Below are 24,487 nucleotides of genomic sequence, written 5' to 3'. Positions count from 1 at the left end.
TTTGAACACACGTGTAAGAATGTTAAATTGTACCATGTACACATTTGTAGTATTTCTGAATGGACTCTATCAGGCTTGGCTCTAGTAGTCTCTCCATCCCATCAAGGCAAGTGCTTGAAGTGAGTAAGGCCACATCTCCCTAGCAACAGTCAGCTCCTTGAGGAGAGGAAGGGAGAACAAGCGAAAACAGATGATAGTGCAGCGAGCTCAAAGTGATGCTGTGTTTATTTTTCTAATTCCTCAGCAAGTCAATGTGCATTTTGTTTAAAAATATAATTTCTTCAGTCAAAAAGGTACAATGTTTTAAAATAATTCATGAGCATAGATCAATGTTTTTTCATTTTCATTTCGGCCTTCTTTTAGCAATATGTTAAATCTTAAAACCTAAGGCTGCTTTCTGTGCCACACAACATGAGTCTGAGACTGTAGGTCAGGTTTCAAACAGGCTGTACTTCTCTCCGTTGTCACTTTGCATTACTTTGAAGATGGCCAAGTGAATCTTTCAAAGCATCATAATGTTGAAGGGAAGATTTTATTGGTTCTAGACCAGATATGCATTAGCAGAAAGATTGGAATCATCCTTGGCACTTAATTTTTTTTTAATCTTGTGTTTCTTTCTTAACCCCTGCAGGTGGTAACCATTTTGGCTGCTCAACTATGAAGAATTTCACAGTTTAGCCTATTATTGATCTCAATCTCATAAACTAACCCATACCTACCATGCATCTGTTTGATGGGTAAAAGTAGTTGGGCTAGAAATTCTTTAACACAATTTGAAACTAAACATTTTTCTCTGGATGCTCCAGTTTCCTCACACACCCCAAACACATCCAGATTGGTAGGCTAATTGGCCACTGTAAATCACCTCTTATGCATAGGTGAGTGGAATAATCTGGGAGGAGTTGCTGGGAATGTGGGGAGAATAAAATTGGTTTAATGTAGGATGAGAGTAAATGGATGTTTGATGGTCGATGTGGACTCGGTGAGCCGAAGGGCATGTTTTCTTCCTGACGACTCTATGCTATTCTGATAAAAATCAGGCTCAAGGAGAACAGAGAAATTCTGGGCATTTTTCTGAGAATTTTAGTGAGAAATTTATCCCCTCATTTTTTGGCAGGATCTTTATTCTCCACTTTACCTCTGGTATAAAACTTCCCCAAATAACATCACCTGTAGGGCAACACTAAATTTACCTACGTTGAGATTTTCAATCCCATCCATCTGAAAAATTATAATTCTTAGTTATTCACAGAACAACCAACCAAACCAACCTGTTTCTCCTGGAACATGTCCCTTTCAAAGGCCAACACACAAACAGAATTCATTGCTCCCGCTGAGACCTCTGCCTGCAATGATCTCAAATGCAGCCTCACATTTGCTTTATCCTGGGAGATTATGATCACGGTTACCTTTAGATTCCAATCCTCAGGACCACTCTAGGTTGTTGCTTCTGATCTCTGCCACAGCTCACACTTTGCATTTGAGAAGTCACCCAAACTCCATACTCAAGGAGAAGAGGCTTCATTAATTTTACTTCAGTCCCAGAAGCAAAATAAGCACAGAGATTCGCCTGAGTCGCAGGCTTCCCTAATGTGTACGCAACTAGAGGCTGTGGTCTGCTTCATGCAGAACCCCGCCCCCCCTGGTAACTTCCTACCAAGAGCACTAGGAGAATCTCCATGGGTCCCATGCATGAAGAACATGCCTCCTGTGGGCGGTGTTCTTTATAACCTTTCCAGATTCCTTGACCCTCTAGGAGCACTTTCCCTCATCCTTCCCATTCCCATTCATTTAGTGACAACAACTCCCAGTAGCTGGAAAAGTGCTCTTGGATTACGGTATGTCCCTTTAAGAGTTTGAGAGATCGTACTTGTGAGCTAGGTGCTAAAAATTGTGAGAACGTGCAACACCAAAAAGGAACACAGCGCTGAACCCAACAATGCCTGATGTTGTGCAGCATTACATGGGGAAACCTGATCAAACTGACCTGTAAATATTGTAATAGAAGTTCTTGCTCTTTATGTGACTTTCACAAAGAGGGTCATGGTGACACACAATGGTATTTAGCAACAGAAAATTCTAGGAGCTGGTTCTCAAAACCTAGTGCAGTTCTTCAGGTAAGGTCAGTCCAGAGCTCCACACAGCTGAAGTATTATTTCCTTTCCTGTGCATTCCAGCCCCTTTCATGTAATGACTAACTTCCCATTAGTTGTCTTCAGGGCTTGTTCTCTTGGCTCATGCAAGACAAAGAGCCAATTACAACCTGGTGCTGAAGGGCAATAGATGTCCAGAAACTCACCTCAACCAGGGCTGGGGAGAGGAGAGATGGGGAGGGGGAAGGATAAGCAAAATGGAAAATTAAACATAGGTACTGATTTACTGTTTAAATCTGATTCTATAATGCAATAATTTTCCTTTAAAGTTAGCCCTGTTAAAAAACATTCATGTGGCAGAAACAAATATACTGACAGTTTGAGAAACTTGATTCAGTTTTACAAACTGAAAGTATAAAGCTCATATCAGTAATGGTGAGGTTATCAGTTCTTGGAATCTTACATTCTAATTTGGGACTTTAGGGAAATTAAAGGTTATGGGGAACACACAAGAAAGTGGAACTGATATCAAGACCACATCTGTCATAATGTTATTAAATGGCTGAGCAGGCTTGAGGTTCGCTCGGGCCTTCTCCTGGTCCTTTTTCTCATGCTATGATAAAAATCTAACGAGTTTATTCATGCCTCGATGAAGAAAATCTGCTCTCTTTACCCATCCTTACATGTTTCTGTTTCCAGTCCCATCTCACTGTGGGTAATCTTCTCTTTGAAGTGACTTAGCACCCCCCCTCCCCACAAATGTATTAGAATACCACGTTGTCAGGACAACCAGGGATAAGCAATAAATGCTGGCTTTGTCACTAAAAACAACATCTGAGATTAAGTTTACCAAGAAAATATTTCAAACATGTAAAATATTGAGAAATAGTCATCAAGTCATACAGCACAGAAATGGGCCCACTACGTCCATGCCAACCATTTTGCCCATCTACACTAATCTCATTTGCCCACATTAGGCCCATATCCTTCAATGTCTTGCCTACTCAAGTGCCTGCTAAGTAACTCTTAAACATAGTGATTATATCTGTGTCCACCACCTCCTCTGCCAGTGCGTACCAGATATCAACCACTCCCTGTGTAAAAAACAAATGTTATCCTCCTTTCTGCCAGTGAGAAAGGTGTCCTTGAATTTAGACAAATAGGGTCCTGTCAAGCCTAGAGACCATTTTCATGAATAGACAAATAAACTGTGGGGAAAAGGAGAAAGAAGTATCTCAAAATCTGGTCTGTGAAATTTCTATTGTAAAATGTAAAATATTAAATCGATGCTATGGATCTCTGAAGGAGACTTTGTTAATTTGCCTAGAACCCCGGATGGAATACTCATCATAAACCTCTGAGAATATTATGTAATGGATAATATGTACTGAAAAGTTTCATTTCCTACTTATCAATTATAAAACGCAGGAGGTTCAACCAACTAGGAATTAAATTGTCAACAATCCTTGTCCCATGTTGGGTTTTGACAGCAGGGCTGATGAATATAATTGCATTTGAATCACAATACAAGAACTATGTTTCAGCTCCAAAGAAAGAAAAATTTTACATGAAGGTTGCTATGGACACCAAGCATGCAGTTCTGTCAGAGCAAAGCAATTTATACCAGTTCGATGAAATGTACTTCCATACAATGATCTGCAATTATATTCTCTTTTTTTGGCAAGAACTTCTGTGAGATGTGTTTTTGTTTTTAAATACAATCAATTCAAATGTTGAGTGTTTCATTAACATTGTTTTTACACACTATGTGATTTTGAGCCACAGAAATTTAAAAACACAGTGGCAGGAAGAAGGCATTCGATCATTTGAACCTACCCTGTGATTCAGTACTATCGTGCCTGATGCCTCATCTCAATACCATATTTCTGCTGTCTCCCAGTGGTCTTTGGCAGCTTTTGTGTCTAGAAATCTATACCTTCTTAAATATGTTCAGTAACTTGGCCTTCACAGTCTTCTGTGATAGAGAATATCACCTCTGAGTGGAGAACTCCCCCCATCTCTGTCCTGAATATCTTGAAACTGCAGCCCCTAGTTAACCAATTTTCAATCCATGCCAGTGTACTATCCACAATTCCAATTGCTGTAAGTGGCATACCAACCTCTTGCATCGGTCTTTATGAAATATCTTCTTTATTAACCAAGTATACAACATCTAGTTCTCCCTTATCTATTCCACTAGTTATATCCTCGAAAAAAAACTGTGGGCTTATCAAGCATGATTTCCCTCTCAAAGATCCATGTCAACTTAGTGCAATGCCATTGATATTTTCTAAGTGCTCTGTTTTTATATTGTTTATAATGTTGTGTAGCAGTTTCTCCACCACTGATGCCAGGCAAGCTGGTCTGTAATTTCCTGTTTTCTCTCTCCCTCCTTTTTAAATAGGGGAATCACATTTGCCACTCTCCAATCTATAAGAATTGCTCTGTGGAATTTTGGAAGATAAGGTTTAATACTTATTAAATGGATCTTCAGACCCTCATAGAATTTACCACTGATGTAGATTTAGTTTATGAAATCAGTAGGATCTGAGTTTGCCAAGAAATCAGCAAGTGTTCAGTCTTTTGTTTTTAGCCAGCAGGAGTCATACTTTCAGGTCAGAACACCTGCAGGAAGCATGACCTTGGGTAAGAAATCATTAGGGTCAGGACCTTCTGCTAAGAAGTCAGCAGGAATCAGTGAGTTATTGCTAAACAAAGAAGTCAGTGCTTTGCTTTAGGAAACCAACAAAAGGCAGTGCTTCAGTTTGGAGATCAATGGATATCGGGTCATTGGTTAGAAGGGCAGCTGGACCCAGGTTTTCAGAGCAGGGAACACTCTGACTGGAGCACTCGGGAAGTAGCCACACTTCTCACAAGCTGTTCCACCACCCTGGCAATGTGAAACATTGCCTAGGTCTGCCTGTTCACAAAAAGCAGGATAAATACACTCCAGCCAATAACTGCCAGTTCACTTCATTCTTAGTCCTCAACGGAGTGAAGGAGGCTGTCGTCAACAATGCAGTCAAGTGGCACTTGCATGTCAGTAACCATCTCACCAATGCCCAGCTTGGGTTTTGCCAGGATCACACTGCTCCAGATCTCATCACAACCTTGGATCAAACATGGAACAAAGGGCTGAAGTCCAGAGGTGAGGTGAGAGATTCATTGCTTGACAGCAAGGCGGTCGTTGACGGAGTATATCATCAGGGAGCACTGTTAAAATTGAAGTCAAGGGGCTATCTTCAGCTGCTTCATCAATGACTTTCCTTCCATTGTAAGATCCTCCTCATACTTACACCTTCTCCAGAGACATCTATCATTATCCACCTGTCTTTACCATCGTCATCCAGTTGGTACCAGCACCACATGTATCATTCGATCTCTCTTTCACCCTATCATGGACATTCAACTTTGTTGTCTCTGTCCCTCCCACCTTAAAACATCTATTCTCTCTAACTTTTCCCTCTGATGCTCCTCTCTCCACAGATGCTGCCTTACTTGTTGAGCATTTCCAGAATTCTCTGCTTTTTATCTCAGATTCCCAGCATCTGCAGTATTTTATATTTGGATGCCTGTGGAACACCACCATGCACATTTTAAAAATTAGAGCACTTCCTTATTTTACTGTGTTCCTTCTTTGTTGTTCAGCCAAATTCTTAACCAGGTTAATAACTTGCCTTCAATCCCATGAACTTTAACTTGCTCTAGCCGTCAGGAGGAACTTTGTCGTATGTCACAGAAGAGCCTTATATGTACCTTCTGTCAGCACTTCCCAATCCATCACTACGGACAACACTTTGCTAAAACAATCAAGTGGTTCACCCTTCACTGTCTCCCATGCTGGCTCTATCTTGTCTGTGGAAACTTTGAGGAATTCTATCCTTAACTACTTGACTAAGGACTTATCCAAGATTTGTAGCACTAAAACATAATATTTTTGCACCATCCAGTGAGGGAGAGAGAAAGTGAGTGAATATGAGGGGGAGATATACAGGAGAGAGACCCTTCTATTCATTGTTAGTAAGAAGTCATAAGATTGGTTGCAGAAGAATTTCTGAAAAGTCAGTCACATGTATTTATATTTCTATTGAAATGTCGGTAATTCAGCTTTAATTGCATTTCACAACATACAAATATTTCATAACATTTAAAATTCCAGTCACTAAAAATATTTACAATTGCATGTATCAACAGCTTGGGAAATTACATCACCTAAGCAGCCCTTTCTCAGACATTAAAATCAATCTGTTCATGACCAAAGAAATAAATATATTGCAGGCTGCGACAGTGGTAGTTTTTGTGCCGAGCCAAGTCTCATCATTAGGGTTAATAGAAAAGTTGGCTTTATTTGGGCCCGTCCACTGTGACTCCTGCTGCTCCATACTTCCTCCTTCTCCATCACCATCACATGTTCCAGTATTATCTGGTCACAAAAAACATCCTCGGAATATGTTTCTGACAGGAATGCAGAATAAAACTGGAACAAAATCTACAAATAAAAAGCTGCCACCAGTGAAATAACCTCAAAATTGCTGGGCTCTTGTTAACAAAACCTGACTCATCAGGGAAGGACACCTGCTGTCATTAGCTGATCTGTGACTCCAGTCTCACACAAATTTGGCTGACTTAACTGCCCTTTGAGGAGCCCCAGAAGGTCACTGCATCTGGGAATGTTACAATATTTGAAGACGTTCCACCTTCACCATTTGGGGAAATATTAGGGATGGTGACTAAATCTTGGTGTTGTCAGTCATGCCTGCATTCTGGGAATGAATAAAATCAAATATGAAGACTTTGAAAAATGGAAATGTTGGGCAAAAACATATACAAGCACACATGTACAAAAATGTGCACACAAATATACACATACACACACATGCATACCAAATCACCCATCTACATTTAATGCTCACAACCATACTTCTACCAACCATCTTATGGAGAATTTTTCTGTGAAATTTTGATCCTTATTTGTATTTTCCTCTTCCTCCTTCCACACTCATATGGACACGCAGATTAATTGAGTTGGGAACTAATTGAAATTAGCTAAACTTAGCCCTTCCTAGCTCATGTCACCCTCTGCCATTAAGAACAAAACATGTAAGAAGAGGAACCAGATGGAGGGGGTTCAACCCTTTCATGTCAATTAATAAGAGCCTTGCTAATCTTTTATCTCTGTGCACTAACCCCATATCTCTTGATTACCTGAACATACAAAACTGATTGCTCTGTCTTGAATATACCCTGCTGGCAACAACTCACTATCTTAATAATTACAACACAGAGGCCATTCAGCCCATTGGGTCCATGCCAGTTGCCAGTACAGCAATCCCATCAGCTCCATTCCCTTTCTTACTATCCATAACCCTGCAACTTATTCTCTCTTACTTGCCCACCACCAGCCCTTTGATACATTTGCCACTTACCTACACTAAGGGGTAACTTACAGTGGGCAATTGATCTACCAGAAAATCTTTAGGGCTTTGGAGGAAACTGGAGCACCCAGAGGAAACCCACACGTCACAGGGAGAGAGTGCACTACCCGCACAGAAAGTACCTGAGGTCAGGATCAAACTTGGGCCTCTGGAGCTGTGAGGCAGCAGCACTAACCGCTGTACCAGTCCTGCAAAAATCTGTACATAGCAAAGCTTATGCAAACCATCTTTAACCCAGTCGCAAACAAACTGCTGAAGGAACTCAGTGGGTTGAGCAGCATCTGTGCAGGGATAAAGACTTGTTGATGTTTTGGGTGGAAGCCCTGCTTCCTTGTCTAGTCCCTTCCCACCTTCATCCAGGACACCTCGCATGCCCTCCACTATTTTGACAACTTCTGATTCCCTCTCCCCCCAAGGCCTCACCTTCACTATGGATGTCCAGTTTTTATACATTTCCATCCTCAGGAAGGTCTTAAAGCTCTTTACTTCTTTTTGCAATGAAGATTCAACCAGTTCCCCTCCACCAACACTCTCATCCTACTGGTTGAACTTGTTCTGACCCTGAACAACTTCTCCTTTGACTCTTCTCACTTCCTATCCTGATGCATGGTTTCAACCCAAAACGCTGGAAAATTTTTCCCCCCACAGATGCTGCTCGACCTGCTGAGTTCCTCCAGCAGATTGTTTATTGCTCCAGATTCCAGCCTCTGCAATCTCTGGTGTCTCCATTTATCCCAGCCACTCAGGATTGACACATTTCTCTCAAAAATATTCATACAAGGCCATACCTACACCAAGTCTAGGAGCATAAGCAAGTTATTTCTTAGGTTTACATGCACTACAACTGCATATAAAGAACTGATATATGATATGGTGGGCAGAATAGCCTGGTTCCATGCTGTATGACTCTGTGATATTGAGTGACATTGTATTATCTGCCCATGATTTGAAAAGGAAGTTAGTTTTGGCTCAAGAGTATAAAAATATTCCTTTCAGATCAGTAAACTATACAGCCTAGTTATTCAAAAGAAACCATCTGAAATAGTCCCACTGAAGCAACAGGCTAGTGTTCCTCTGAGGGTTTGAACATTCTTTGGACAATATCCAGAATGAACTGTTTTCATTGTTGTTGGGGATTCTCATGCATATTACATACACCCAAGTTGGAAACCACAGTTTAGCACATAACATTAACACACCACAAATAACATGATTTCATCATTGCCCAAACAATCAGTGTTGCAAACTACTGTAACCTCAGTCCTGGTCGTGGACAAGTGCAATTCCCTGAGACTCACATTCTTTAACTGATTTGCGAACCAAAAGTACACAAAGACTCAACAACGACAAATGATATATGTAAACAAATTGGAGATTCGATAAATACATGTCTTTTGAATTGGCTGAAGTCACTTTGAACCGATCCATAAACAGTTAGAATTATCAGTCAAGTGCCTGCATCTTTGATCCAGGTATCCGGTAGTAAAAGCTGACCCTCCCCAACAAGTGTTCATTCCTCTTGGTGTGAAAAGGTTGGGAGTATAATTTAAGCCAGTCCTCTGAGCTCAGTTTATTCAAACCCAAGATCTCAGTAGTAACAGCTGGACGTTTAAACAGAATTAGTCATGAAACAAAGCATCTTTCATTAGGTTTTGCTTACTTTGATAGGGCTGATTTGATTCAGTATTCACCATTATTCTTTCACAGTTTGTTTGAGGTAAAGTGCCTTGAGCGTAGAGTTCATGGAATCATAGAACCATAAAGAAAAAGAGGTGTTTGCAACCTGAATGGGAGTTGATGCAATTCCACTTGGCAAGGTGCTGAAAGCTTCAGCAGTGTGGATCATTGCGATTCGAGGGTGGGGGGGGGGGGTGGTAATTGGTTGTCTCCCTGGTCTGACAACCGTTGCCCCCACTACTGAACAGAGGGAATGGGCAGAAGGGGGACAGCTGGTGTAAGAGGGTCCTGCTTTGTGTCGACTTCTGCCAGCCACACACGCACACATACACGAGCTGTTTCTTTCATTAGACATTTGTCGGGGTGCCCGTTGAGTCTCCCAGCTGTGTGTCCTGTGAAGTGGATGTTCTTGGGGCTGGTTTCTCACCTGAAACCCCTGGAGTTTGGTCACCCTCGGCTGCACCTCCCTCGGGCTGGGTTAGATCTCCAGCACCTTTTTCTCTCCCTGTTTCTGATTCAGGCGGGTGAAGACAGATCTCAGCCAACTCTTCGGGAAGCTGCAGGAAGTCTGGAAGCACCAAGTCTTCCTTCTTCAGAAGGCCACGCTGATCATTGACACGGCAACTTTGTGCTTTTGATAACATCTCAAACAATGCTGCAACAAGAAGAGCAAAAGTGCCGTTACATCAGAACTCTATAATGGAAGTCACTCTCTGTATCTCCATTCTTTCCCCTCCTTCAGGGCCAATAAGTAATTATTAGGAATCAATCCCAGAATAACTTCAGGTTTGGGATGCTGTCCAATTGTTATATCAATATAGCCACTAATGAGGGGTCTGCTGCACATCTACACACCTTTCTTATTCAGTACCACCCAAGTCTATGTTAGACGGTTCTCACACCAACTGACCTGACAGCAATCCTCAAGATACTCTACCCTTGCCCTTTTAGTCCTGCTGCTCTGACATTCCTTGGATTTGGGTTTCCAAGGCTGTTGAACCATATTCTGTGAGATTGCAGGACATTACCTTCTGCCAGTGGTCTAGCATTTGATCACCTGACATATTAGTTTGCCCAGCAATTGGTCAATAGTGGCAACTGAAATACTGTACCCGTAATGCTTCACATTCAAGAAACAGACCTACCCACCAGATGATTTTACCAGTTAGTGAACGTACATGGACCAGGGCTGCGGTATGCTCTGGTCATTCCACACCCCTGTTGCTGTAGTTCCAGCCAAATTGATTTTACTCCCCCAGATCACCTATGGCAGAGCCGTAGAGGTTATTAGAACCACAGATGGTTATGAGACAGAAGGGGGCCTTACGGCTCATCGAGTCTATGCCAGCTCCTGGTATACCAATCCCATCCCAAGACCCATTTCCCATAGTCCTGAAAATTCTCCTCTCTCAGATGTCCAGCCAATTCCTTTTTGAAGGCACGAATTGATTCTGTTTCCACCATTCCTACAGGCAGTGAATTTCAGATCCTAGCTACTTGAATGAAAGTGTTCTTTTTCCCTCATTCCCTCCCCCTCCCAAACTTCCTCCACTCACCCCCTTGTATCTTCTGCTCAAAATTCCAAATCTATTCTGTCTTGAACAGGTCTCATTACCTTCATCAATCTCCAATGCCAATTACTGGTTTGTGATTGGCACCAACCCTGAAGATTTCTCCTAGCCTTTTTGGATGACCATGCAAATGCTACCCCAAACTCTCTGTGACTGCAACGTGCCCACCTCCTGGAAGTACAGGCCAAGAAATTCTTGCCCTTCCTAATGCTCTGCAGTGACTCCAGCTGTCTCTCGAGTTCTGAGCTTGAGCAGAGTCAGATAGGAATCATGGATGTGCCTCTGAGGACTTGTAATAAATCTGGAACTTTCCACATGGCAAGCAAGAGTCCTTTGTTGCACACCTGTGATGTAAGGAACCTTATATTTCTTGTTTGTTTCCTGCCTAGATTTCCATCCTATTAATTTGTTACTCTGATTGGATTGCATCATCTTTTTGTAAACTTAGTTTCATAGCTTAAGGGGTAAATTTAAGTTAATGATTAAATAATTCCATATGACTCATTTTTTAATGCCAGGCAATACCTCTGATCCTGCTTCAATGAATCCCCTTGTTCATCAAATCTCTGTTGTTTATACAGTAGAATCTGCATTTTGTGGAAACTGCACTCTGTGATATTCATGTTAATCTTTAATTCTGAGGAAGTCTAGGTTTGTGCAACAAGGCTGCTGACTTCAATTTAGTCAGCCTCCCCAGTCCCCAACCCTTCCTCCCAACAAACCATCCACTTTGCACATTTCCAGAAAACACCCTGAAATTGGTATTGGTATTGGTTTATTATTGTCACTAGTACTGAGGTACAGTGAAAAACTTGTCTTACAAACCGATCTTACAGGTCAATTCATTACACAGCACAGTTACATTAAGTTAGTACAGAGTCCATTGATGTAGTACAGGTAAAAAAAAATAACAGTACAGAGTAAAGTGTCACAGCTACAGAGAAAGTGCAGTGCAATAAGGTGCAAGGTCACAACAAAGTAGATCGTGAGGTCATGAGGTCATAGGTCACAGTCCATCTCATTGTGTAAGGGAACTGTTCAATAGTCTTATCATGCCATCAGACTTTGCACTTTCAATCTTTCTGGCCTAGAGTTTAGGTCCAATGACATTTATTTCTGTTGTATGCAAGTGTTTCTCTCATTTCCATTTGTGCTCTTTAAGATATGAGAGTTTGACTAGTATTCATGTATTTGTACAGAGAAGTTTTTGGTTCAACTAACCTTCAACATCATAAGTCTTACGGTGCATTTCCTTTCTTCCTTCATGAGTTTCCTTGTCTCTACTTCTTCTAACGGGCTGCGGGTTGACGGGGAGGCTCTCCCAGGCTTGGTTTGCATTTATGGGAGCCTCCTGCTGCTTCTGTTGATGAAAATAATTGGACAAATCACAGTACTTCTTTGTTTTAATGTACCATTACCCCTCCATCCCAGTGAAATACTACGTCATCTTAACATCCCCCAAAGTCAGTTCAGTATTCTTTCATACTGGGTGGAGTATCAGCTCAAATTGGGCTTTGAAGTAACAATAGTGCTACAACAGATGTGTTCAGCAGTATTCTAACTCACATCAGATCCCTCACTCACTCACTACATCATAGTCACTACTATGATCACTCACTACATCATAGTCACAGACCTACTATATTTACCATTTTGGCAATGCATTTAAAATGTTAGTCAGTCCTCATTTACGTAACATCCTTTACCCTATCTCCACACTCTTCAACTTCTCGTCCGTTATTTCTCCCCAGTCCTGTTTGCTCCAATATTTACAGCTGTGGAATTTACTATCAAGGCCTTAAATTCTAATTTCCTCCCAAATCATTTCTCCTTCTACATTTATCTTCCCTTTATTGAGACACTTCTAAAAACCCATCTGTGTTTCTGGACAAATTTTGTCCATTATCTCCACAGGTAAAGAGACATGGATATTTCACTACACTAAAGTGTTATATAAATGCATGGTGTTGTTGTTGTGCACAAATGCCGCAATCCAGCCTTTATCATGTTTGATATGGGGTTGTTAAATGATATTGCACTTACAAGGTATGCAGATGGTTGTTTTGAATTCGTTTTCTCTTCTGCTGTGTCTGTGAACATTGAAAACAGGGCTGATAGTTAGAAAGCACTCAGCAGGATTGTGTCAAATCCACTCCTCTTAGTTTGAAAAATGCTGGACCATTTCAGATGAGATGGACCCATCTTATTTCTCCCAGTCAGAACAAGTCTAGGAAGGTTCAATGGCTTCTTGTTAACTCAGATCCCTGCCACTACAGGTCTGCCTCGTGGATGTTCTCTGTACCTCCTCCAGCACTCAGAGTTATACAGTGTGGAAACAGGCCCTTCAGCCCAACTAGTCCTTGCTGATCAAGATTCCCATCTTAGCTAGTCCCATTTGCCTGTGTTTGGCCCATATCCCTCTAAACCTTTCCTATCTGTGTACCTGCCCAAGTGTCGTAAATGTTGTTAACGTACCTGCCTCTACCACTTCCTCTGGTAGCTCGTTCCATGTACTGACCACCCTCTGCATGTATAAGTTACCCCTCAAATTCTATTCACCCTGTCTATGTCCCTCTATAAAATCACCCCTCATCCTCCAATTCTCCAATGAATATCTTTCCCTTGTATTTCAGTAGCCAGAACTGGAGGCAGCACATAGGATGTTGTCTGATTGGAGAGATGTTTGATCACGATGTCCTTTGACTGGTTATAACTCTGTAAATCATCAGTCTGATTTTCAGAGGAGATATAAATGGTTAAAAAGATAACAGTGGCACGGTGGGAAGTGGGGAACAGGAAATGGGGTAGGTGCACCACACACCAGCATCTGTGACCTGAGAGAGAGCAGGAAAAGGGAGAAGGAGCAATGCTTTCTGGAGAAGGTCATAGTAATCTGATAGGTCAACACATGGGTCTTTCACTTGCTGCAAAATATAACTCTGATTTGCAACTAGGGACGAAACTAGTTTTGTTAATGCACTGTGTGTGAGTTAGCAATACATATGAAGAGCCATACTTCATTTCAGATACCTTAGATTTTTGCCCACTAGTATCAATTGTCTAAATGAATGAAAACTGTGGGATGCAATAGGCTGCAAAAAAAGATTTCAGCAGCTGTGGGCCAAGATGTATGTGGCAACCTAAACCTGCCACAGAGAGATTCTGTGCAATTGGCCAGTGAAAGGTCAGCTCTGTGGGAGCTCACTTAGAGTTGGTTGTTTAACATTTAGAGCTGATATCTTGTGGCTCACACACAAAAAGAAGCAGACAGCTCATCTCACCATCCAATTATTGCCTGCTATTTGAGTATGTTCACAGAAAGAGATGGTTTATTTCTTACAATACATAATGCAACTATCCACCATTGCTCAGTATGCACACAGCTTAATATGTAGTGATCCCAGTATAGAGAGGAAACAAGGGTCCTGATTCTACAGCACTGAGCTAGCTAGTCTCTATGCTTGTAAAAATGAATATTATCTGCTCTTAGAGCTCTGAGTAACATGGATTATAACAGATTTGTTCCACCATTCATAGTGAAATTTCTTACCATTGCTTTGTGGCTGTAGCTGTGTGTAACCAAACACTTCATGGGTGTATTGTTTAAAGAGGAACATGAGTAGTATTGATGGATTATAAATAGAATGCATTAATTTGATTGCACAATAAATGTAAACAGAAATGTACTGATTGCATTGCATTTCCTGTATATATTTTTTATGAATAAAGTATATTTTTTGAAATAAAAAAGCACTGAGCTAATCACATTCATTTGGAGAATTAGCTAGTAGTAATTAACTTGAGTTCCCTCCCCCCACCACCCCACCCCCCACACACACACACTACCCATGGCTGTGAAGTGGTAGGGGGAGTGGGGAGATAGGGCAAGTTTCTGTGATTCATTTACCTATGCTTGCATGGGAATACGTTAGCTGTGGCTCAGTTGGTAGCACTGTTAGCACTGAGTCAGCAGGTTCCAGGGTCCAGGTCTCATTCCAGAGACTGGAGTGCAACAATCCTGGATAATGCTTCTGAATGATATCAAGGGAGACCTTGCAGGTAATGTCTTCTGAAGAAGATGTCAAACTGAGATACTGCTTGCCATCTCAAAATAAAACAGGAATAATTAAGGTGGCTTTATTTTGAAGAACAGTGGGAAAGTTATCCCTTGTGTTCTGATCAATACCCATCCCTCAATCATCATCGGTAACATTATCACACTGTTGTTTGTGGGATCTTGCTGTGCACAAATTGGCTTCTGAATTTCCTTCATACGTCCCAGATACAAACTTGCAATGTCATTTACTGAAATGTATTCCTGAAGAAACTATGTCAGAATACCCGAAACATGGGTTGAATTTTTTTTCATTGCCTTCCTTGGTACAGCTCCTTGTCGAGGTGGGAAGACACAGAACTTCCCATGACCTCAAAGCATTTCACCATTTGTTAGGGTTTCCTAAGCCAGTCAGGCCAAAACCTGGGAGCCATAAGATCGCTCCTCATCAACACCTCATTACACTCTCCCCTGACCCCACACTCTTTCTATTCATCAGCTCCTTAGTTCTTTCCTCCTATCATCATCCATTCTGTCCCCTACCCCTCTTCTGTCTCCTCCCCATGACACCCAGCCCCTCTACACATCCACCCTCACTCCCCTTCTCTCTTTGATCCCACCCTTCAATTCTCTTACCCTTCTCATAACTGTCTCTCCCACATATTCCTTCATCCTCTCCTTTTATTTTCTCATCTCTTCAGTAATCTCTTTATCCCCAATATCCACTCCCTTCCACACCCTGACTCTCTTGCCCTTGTTTTACCTCTCTCTACCCTGTCGTCCACCTTCTTCCCCTATATCCACTCACTCTCCTCACCCTCCCACTTTCCCTGCAACCCCACTCCCTCCCTCTCAAGGGTACACCAGCTGCCCCTCAGCATTAAAGACAGCAGGACCCAGAGGTAATACCTGAATTTCTGGAGTGGCAAGGAACATAAGTTGGATGTTGAATTCACTCCTGCCATTGAGAGAGCAGGAAGGAGCAAAGGGGACTGGAATCTGAGTCAAAATTGGACTTCAAAAGGCAAAATGGAGGGGTGAGTGAAGGGGTTCCCAAAGGCAGTCAGAGGATGATAGCCAGGAGTTTACTGTCTACGTCTAACAGTGGGATGGGGAGGGGTCCAGAACGTTTCACTCTGGTTCCACATTGAAACTGCGATGATTTATTTTGAAAGCTGTTTTCTCATTAATGCATTAAAAACATTAGTCGCGTCCATCGGCAGTGACTAATTATATAGCCCCAATTAATCTTTAAGCATGTTACTTGCCAGTCTAATATATAGATAGGCAGCGAAGGACCTCACAGTGACTCAAAAAGTTCTGTAGGTGCTGGAATCTGGAGCAATACACAAAAAGTGCTGGAGAAACTCAGCAGGTCAGGTAGCATCCATGGAGGGAAATAAACAGTTGACGTTTCGGGCCGAGTCCCTTCATCAGGACTGGAAAGGAAGAGGGCAGAAGCCAGAATAAGAAGGTGGGGGGAGGGGGAGGAGCACACGCAGGACCTTACAGTATACCTAAGACATCTGTAATAACATTTCACCGCTTCCCACTCCAGTTATCCATCTATTCATTCCCCCTCAGGGTTGCCAGGAATCTTGAGCAATAAGAGTAATCTCTGAGGTGTTGCTTGGAGCAGTCCAGTAGAAAAAGTATGAAAAAACAAGAAAGATGTGCACAAGATACATACTTTTAATCTTGTCAAGGATCACCCGCTGATTATCCAGGCAAGACACGGTGTTGTACATTTTCAGAGGCTGGGACTCTCCACTCTATTTTACATAGATTAAAAGAAATTATATTCAATTGATACCTGTTAAATCTGCTTCACCACTGCCCATGCCAAGGGCATTTCACACCCAACTTTGATTTAATAACATGATCCAAGTATAAACATATAGAGACTGAACCCGTTTCTGACTTGCATAGAGATCACTTCTCAACAGAAGAGCAAATACTGACACATTATCAGGACAATCTCCTGGACTTTTCCCAATATCATAGTCTGAGGTGGCAAGTCATGGGGTAGTTTTAAATAGGAAATTCCTTACTTTATTTTTTTTGCACAGATTGATCAGAGTTTTAGTTCATTTTATAACTTCTAGAAACTGCTCGGCTTTAGATTGGTTGGGGAGTGAATGTATAATGATACACAAGGCCAGACTGGATGTGTCCAAGTTTTTTCTCCAGTTTGATGTCTTCACCAGTAGATAATCATGTCTTCAAAGAAGGAACATGCTAGACCCCTTCTGGTTGAGTTAATCTGCAAGGTGGGGTTTGCAAAGGTGAATGGCTGAATAGCGGATTATATTAAAACTATTCCTGATTGAGGAAGTCCAAGAATAGTTCTCCCCTTGACCAATTCATATCCCTTAACCAACATCTCTGATGGTTCAATTACCTTACAGATGTTTGTGGATTTTTGGACTATGGAAAATGGCCATCAGTGACTGCATCAAAAATCATTAATTAACTCTAAAGCACTTTTGGGCATCTTGAGGAGATAGGAGGTACTGTCTAAATGGAAAGTATATTTGCTTTTGTTAATACATACAATTTTTGCCTCCATGTCCTTGGCATTTAAGTGATATTTCATCAGAAATGGTTGCAAAGCCTCACATACTGTCTTGGTAGGTTTTGCTGTCACCCAAAGTTTTCGATTTGCTGGAACAAGCTCCAATCTGAAAGGGAATCAGAGGGAAAGATAGGGAATGAATTCAAGTTGGCACCAAGACAATCTCCCCAGACCTGAGGTTTAATGTTTCATCATCGAGGTCAAACTGGACACTAAATACCCGCACCTCCCACTGGTTAGAAAACAAACATAACAGCCATATCTTAACACAATGTTCTATTAATGTCTGGTACACCAGAAATTTCTAAATAATACTCCCCAGTTTCTTGCCATTGAGATCTCTGGATGGTCTGATTACTGACTTTCTGCTATGCTATTCTATTGATTGTAAACTTACTCAAATAGTACTTTCTTCTCAACACGAACTTCCTTGTCACACAAGATCATGCTATCTTGATCCAGCACAAGAGGTTTCTGAAATTTAAAGTAAAGGTAGGTTTTAAGCATTACTAAAGTCATAAATTAATATATCATTAATTATGATATTTTAACTCCGCCAACATATTATTTGGCTTGTCCAGTGAGGAATAGACAAGCGCTCAGACCTGGAGACCCTCCGTTAAACGCTGCTCTGACATGAGACAGCATGACAGTTGCTTTGATAATCTTGGGCAAGGAAAGGCAGCAGAGACCAAATCAGGTAGGGTTTTCATTCCTCTTTGCTATTCATTGGGAGTAGTAATGGATACACTTCGACTCTAGTCTGTATGTTGAAATAGCTTGCCAACATGCATTGTTTAGACTATTCCATGAGAAAGGATCCTCACTGCCAGGAAAGGAAAATCTCTATAAAAGTTTGGGAACCTCCTCAACATAAACACTGACTTTAGGCAACCGGGAAATATGCCCGATGACTTAAGTTTATTAGCATTGTGCAAATTGTTGGCACCATTATTGTAGTATAACAACCAGAGAGAATTTTGTCATTTCCCAACAGCACCAGATATACAAACAAAAATACACCAAGGACAACATTTAGACATCACAGTGGTGCAGCTGGTAGAATCACTGTTTTGCAGCTCCAGTGACTTGGGTTCAATCCTGACTTCCGGTGCCGTCTGTGTGGAGTTTGCACGTGCTCTCTGTGACAGTGTGGGTTTCTTATAGATGCTCTGGTTTCCAAAGACATGCGGATTGGTAGGTTAATTGGCCACTGTAAGTTGTCCCTACTGTGTAGATTGGTGAAGGAATCTTGGGGGAGTGATGGGAATGTGGGGAAAATAAAATTGGATGAATTAGTGTAAATTGGTGATTGCTGATTGGCATGGACTCGGTGGATCAAAGGGCTTGTTTCTGTGCTGCATGGCTATGACTACATGACTCTCTGACATGCTGATGAATTTTACCTTCCAGGTTTTGCAGAGGCTATTTTAAAACCTAGGGAAATTCAGTGAGATAAGAACTAAAGCATCACTTGTGCAACCACTTCTATTAAACCAAAAGTTGTATCCCAATAGCTCCAACTAATGTCCCAATAATTCCTACAGTGTTATTTCTTTACTATTTTTTTAAAGTTCTTCATTCTCACCATATCTTTGGTTTTCTATTTGTTCCAGATTTTTTTTGCATTTTAAACTGTAAAGACAGACCATAGAACCATAGAACAACACAGCACAATACAGGCCTTCGGCCCACTATGTTGTGCCGACCTTCAAACCACGCCTAAGACTATCTAACCCCTTCCTCCCACATATCCCTCTATCTTAAATTCCTCCAGATGCTTATCTAACAATTTCTTGAACTTGACCAACATATCAGCCTCCACCACCATTCCAGGCAGCGCATTCCATGCACCAACCCCTCTCTGGGTGAAAAACCTCCCTCTGACATCTCCCTTGAACTTCCCACCCATTACCTTAAAGCCATGCCCTCTTGTATTGAGCATTGGTGCCCTGGGAAAGAGGCGCTGGCTGTCCACTCTATCTATTCCTCTTAAGATTTTGTATACCTCTATCATGTCTCCCCTCATCCTCCTTTTCTCCAATGAGTAAAGCCTTAGCTCCTTCAGTCTATCCTCATAATCCATACTCTCTAATCCAGGCAGCATCCTGGTAAATCTCCTCTGCACCCTTTCCAACACCTCCACATCCTTCCTATAATGAGGTGACCAGAACTGGACACAGTACTCTCGGTGTGATCTAACCAGAGTTTTATAAAGCTGCATCATTACTTCGCGGCTCTTAAACTCGATCCCATGACTTATGAAAGCTAATATCCCATGAGCTTTATTAACTACCCTATCCACCTGTGAGGCAACTTTCAGTGATCTGTGGATATGAACCCCCAGATCCCTCTGCTCCTCTACACTGCCCAGAATCCTGCCATTTACCTTGTACTCCACCTTGGAGTTAGTCCTTCCAAAGTGTACCACCTCACACTTCTCCGGATTGAACTCCAGCTGCCACTTCTCAGCCCATTCTGCATCCTATCAATATCCCTCTGTAAGCTTCAACAGCCCTCCACACTATCCACAACACCACCAACCTTTGTGTCATCTGCAAACTTGCTAACCCACCCTTCCACCCCCTCATCTAAGTCATTAATAAATATCACAAAAAGTTGAGGTCCCAGAACCGATCCCTGTGGGACACCACTAGTCACAGCCCTCCAATCCGAATGCACTCCCTCCACCACAACCCTCTGCTTTCTACAGGCAAGCCAATTCTGAATCCACACGGCCAAGCCTCCCTGGATCCCTCGGCCTCTGACCTTCTGAAGAAGCCTACCATGCGGAACCTTGTCAAATGCCTTACTAAAATCCATGACACTTAAACTAAACTCTTTTCCCAGCTCTTAGTCTGTAACTCTAAAGGGTTTCAGTATGAAGTGTTTATCCAGGTACATTTTAATTGCGATGCGAGTTCCTCGTGGTGCATGGCTGCTGCATCTGGATCTGAGATGGTGATGCTCTCCGTAAACTCTCAATGTGTTTTGCATTCACAAAGAAGATACTGGGGATCAAGAGAGAGGTTGAACAGACTGGTGTGCACATGTTGACATCACTTTGCAAGATTCCTTTGTGCAATAAAGCCAGGAATCCCAAATTGCTTTTTTTCACAGTGTGTTCTGGTGTCAAAGATTTGCATTATACATTCCACACCTCCTTAACATTGTATACTGCATCTCCCCCTTTTTCATTTACCAAAATGAATCATTTCACACTTCTCTTTGATAAATGTATTGTATCCTTCTCTTCATTGTATTTTATCATCAACAAGCATTGAAATGATGTCTCCTTGGTTGTCAGTGTATGTAGTGATACCAATGGTATTAATACTGACTTTTGGAGTTATTCCTGGATACTTTCCACCAGTATGAAAAACAACTGTTTCATCATTACTCTCAAATTTTTGCTTCTTTGTCAATTTTATTTCCAGCCCGCCTCTGCCCTAACTATGGGTTTTAATTTGATCATAAACACATAAAACTCCACTAAACAAAAAAATGTTTGTTTATCATCTAATATTAAAACACTCTTGACTCCATTAAACCCACCTATTACAACATCACTTTTACTTTCCACAGTAATATACATGAAGATTGTAACTTCTCTCTTCCCTTAGTCACTAGCATTAACATCAGCCCAAAATGAAAGTATTGTGTCAAAGAACTAAGGTCAAAGCTGAGCTTGTTCAAACTGAGTATTGCATAGAAACAGGGTATTTGATGCAACTGCTGTGAGTCAATATTAAGCCTCCTTCTGCTCTCCATCATCAGACCATGTCAGAACATCCATTTGTTCCTTTCTTCCTCATGCTTACTGAGTTTCTCCTTAAAAACATTTGCTACTATTTATTTCAACTGCTCCATGTGGTTGTGAGTTGTACATCCTATAAAACAGCTTAGATAAATTGGCTTGTGTTGTATTTTTAAATTCATTCTAAAAAAATGCTGCTTGTATCTAAAATTTATAATCAGGAGTAAACCAGAATAATTTGGGTCTGTTGTGATCTGCTCTTATTATTGCAAGAACATAGGTTTGTTTTATATTATTTTTAAAGGGAATGGAGACAGAACAGTAAAGGAAACAATCAGAATTGGTATAAAATATCAGCTGGCCAGGTGTATTGTTTTTTCACTGCTTCAGTCCAGGACAAAAGCCAAATTATAGCAAGAGGAAAGGCTGGAAACACAGGTAGCTGTGTTAATGTTGGAACAGGGCACCGACAAGGATATTTCCCAATAATTGTTTTTGTAATTGATCAATCATATAATTGTTGTAATACACCTGGCAAAGTTAAACTCTGCATCAAGCAGGGAAAGAATGCTTTATTTTTGACATAATGTGCAAGAGGCTTGGAACCTTTACTTATGCCATCGGGTAGTTCAAGGAGAGATGCATCAAACTACCTCAGAAGGTACCTTACACAGGAGGGTAAGAAGTTCCTCTCTAGTCTTTCAGCAGTGAAACTATATTGTCTGTAAAGCCCAAGGCATTATGTATTATAGAAAAGGCTTTTCATTAATGGTCCCAAGAGGTGGTTCTGAAATGCAATCTGGTGCTGCAGAGAGACAGGCAGACAATTGGGACTGGGATGGAGGTAGAAAGGAGTTGAATATAGGCTGGCAGGTAAAGCTGGGCCCCATGTAACAAATATTGATGGCCTCAATATTACAGTTACTGTGTCAATCAGAGCGACCCACTGTAATCCTTCAAGTGAAGGTTCTCCCATTGTACTGTTGAGGATGGGGTATCAGGACTTGGACCCAGTGATGAAGAAGAAGCAGCAACATATTTCCAAGCCAGGTGGGTGGCACGGTAGCGTAGCAGTTAGCGCAATGCTATTACAGCCCCAGCGATCGGAGTTTGATTCCCGTCACTGTCTGTAAGGAGTTTGTACGTTCTCCTGTGTCTGCGTGGGTTTCCTTCTGGTGCTCCAGTTTCCTCCCACTTTCTAAAGACGTACAGGTAGGTTAATATGGGGGTTTAAAATGGGAGGCGCGGACTCGTTGGGCCGGAAGGGCCCGTTACCACGCTGTAAATAAAAACCTAAAAAAAAAATTTTTTTAAAAGTGCGACCTGGAGGGGAACCTGTAGGTGGTCGTGTTCCCAAGCCTCTGCTCTCCTTGTCCATCTTGGTGGGAGGACATCAATAGTCGTTGATAGAAGGGTAGTAAAGGGAGCTGAGATAGTGATGAATAATGGTCTTGTAGAATGGTGGAGGCTCAAGTGGTTAAGTGACATATTCCTGTTCCCGTGAATCAACCATTGAACTGTCAGCCTCTATAAAGCCTACATTAGCTAGTTACCTTGGCCAAAGCCACTCAGGGAACCTATCTGGAAATCATAGAACAGTACAGCACAGGAACAGGCCCATCGGCCCTTGATGTCTGTGCTGAACACAATGCTAAATTAAACTAAATCTCTTCTGCTTGCACATGATGCATATCCCTCCATTCCCTGCATATTCTTTTGCCCATCTAAAAGCCTCTTAAATTCCACTATTGTATCCTCTTCCACCACTACCCCTGGCAACCCGTTCCAGGCATCCACCACTGTGTAAAAAAATCTTGCCCCACACATCTTTAAACTTTCCCTCTCTTCCCTTAAATGCATTTCCTCTAGTATTTCACATTTCTACCCTGGGAAAAAGATTCTGACTGTCTACCCTATCTGTGCCTCTCATAATTTTATAGGTTTCTATCAGGTCTCCCCTTAGTCTCCAACATTCCAGGGTAAACAACCTAAGTTTGTCTAACCTCTCTTTGTACCTCATACCCTCTAATCCAGACAGCATCCTGGTAAACCTCTTCTACACCCTTTCCAAAGCCTTCATAGCCTTCCTGCAACGAGCCAACCAGAATTTCAGAAAATACTCCAAGTGCGGTATAACCAAAGTTTTATAAATCCAGTTTTATATTAAATCATGTGGTCTGTACAGCATATATAATATTCTAACTTACCTTGTCACTTCCAGCCAGAAAAACACTTGTGGCAGCTAGAGGAATCCCATGCCTTTCACATACCCCAGACAGTAAGTCTCGAATGGTCAACCCAGGCCGGACCATCGCTAAGGAGGCAGTTTTGTCAGGGAGGTAGACACAGCAGTATCTCACCTTCTGCTCTGTTTCAATGTCTGCATTCACTTTCTCACTCTGCAAGAAAGAGCATAGATTACGATAAAACTCCCACTATTCATCATTCGCCACATCTCAATTCAATGACCTCTCTGGGGATCCTTGTTGGAAACCCTTTGCACAACTGAAAATATTCACCTCTCTCTATAGCAAGGTCTCCTCATGCCTGACAACCCTTCAACTTTGGATGCTTGTACATCTTCCACTCCTTTCATTCCCACCTATGCCTTTAGCCAACTAGACCTGAAATCTTTCTAAATCTCCAATTTTAAGACTCTCTTTAATATCCATAGAGTTGGCTTTCCATTTGGATCCAATTGGCAATTCCAACTTAAATTGTGCTCAGACTTGGCCATATTTTGTTCACTTGAGCTACAGTATATTTGCATAACATTGAACATAAAATCTACTGTGGACCAAAACCTAAAAAAGGAACATCTGGAAGTTCAGATTCACAGCATTGATTCCTTCGTAATTTATATGAATGTCAGTTGCTTTGAAGTGGATCTTGAATTGCCTCACTTTGGAAATTCGACTGCCTGTTTCCAGATGTTAATTGCACTTGTACAGAAGTGCACCCACTGATCATTCCTTGCATCTCTGCTGGGGAAGTTAGATCAAGTGGATCTCAGGTATGCTTGTGTGAGGGCATTCTCAGAACAACATATTAATAGTGCTGCTGTCTCTGTATGCCTATTTGTTGTTAGACCCCTCTAATCTCCAAGCCTTGATCTAACAACCTTCTTGAGTCTAGATTCTGATCACTCCCCTTCCTTCATATTAGTGACCCCTGCAAGACCCAGTCAGCTCCCCGGGCCCAATCCAATGACTCTTCACGACTTTCAGATGATGATCACCACCTCCACCCTCAAATCTTGCTCTTCCCTCGGCCAAGGTCTGACAATTCCTCTCATTCATTGGGCCCAATCCAATATCCTGATCCC

General features: G+C 41.7%; 1 protein-coding gene across 5 annotated transcripts in view; it reads right to left on the bottom strand.

Annotated features, from left to right (window-relative positions):
- Positions 1 to 6,195: 6,195 nt before the first annotated feature.
- The window catches only part of LOC127569425 (regulator of G-protein signaling 14-like), an 88,018-nt gene continuing 69,726 nt past the window's right edge, over positions 6,196 to 24,487 (bottom strand). For 4 of the 5 annotated variants that reach the window (XM_052014053.1, XM_052014055.1, XM_052014056.1 and 1 more), the window contains 7 exons: positions 23,370 to 23,561; positions 17,803 to 17,879; positions 17,385 to 17,511; positions 16,521 to 16,602; positions 12,820 to 12,866; positions 11,998 to 12,136; positions 6,196 to 9,860 (listed from right to left, as the gene is read on the bottom strand). In XM_052014053.1, coding sequence (XP_051870013.1) covers positions 9,553 to 9,860; positions 11,998 to 12,136; positions 12,820 to 12,866; positions 16,521 to 16,602; positions 17,385 to 17,511; positions 17,803 to 17,879; positions 23,370 to 23,561 — 972 coding nt within the window. In that variant the 3' untranslated portion in view covers positions 6,196 to 9,552. The remainder of the gene's footprint in view (positions 9,861 to 11,997; positions 12,137 to 12,819; positions 12,867 to 16,520; positions 16,603 to 17,384; positions 17,512 to 17,802; positions 17,880 to 23,369; positions 23,562 to 24,487) is intronic. The other variant, XM_052014058.1, reaches the window with a different exon arrangement.

This window comes from Pristis pectinata, chromosome 4, assembly GCF_009764475.1.
Source record: "Pristis pectinata isolate sPriPec2 chromosome 4, sPriPec2.1.pri, whole genome shotgun sequence".
NCBI classification, from domain to species: Eukaryota; Metazoa; Chordata; class Chondrichthyes; order Rhinopristiformes; family Pristidae; genus Pristis; species Pristis pectinata.
The sequence above is the reverse complement of the archived record's forward strand: the minus strand, read 5'-3'. Positions and strand labels throughout refer to the sequence as shown.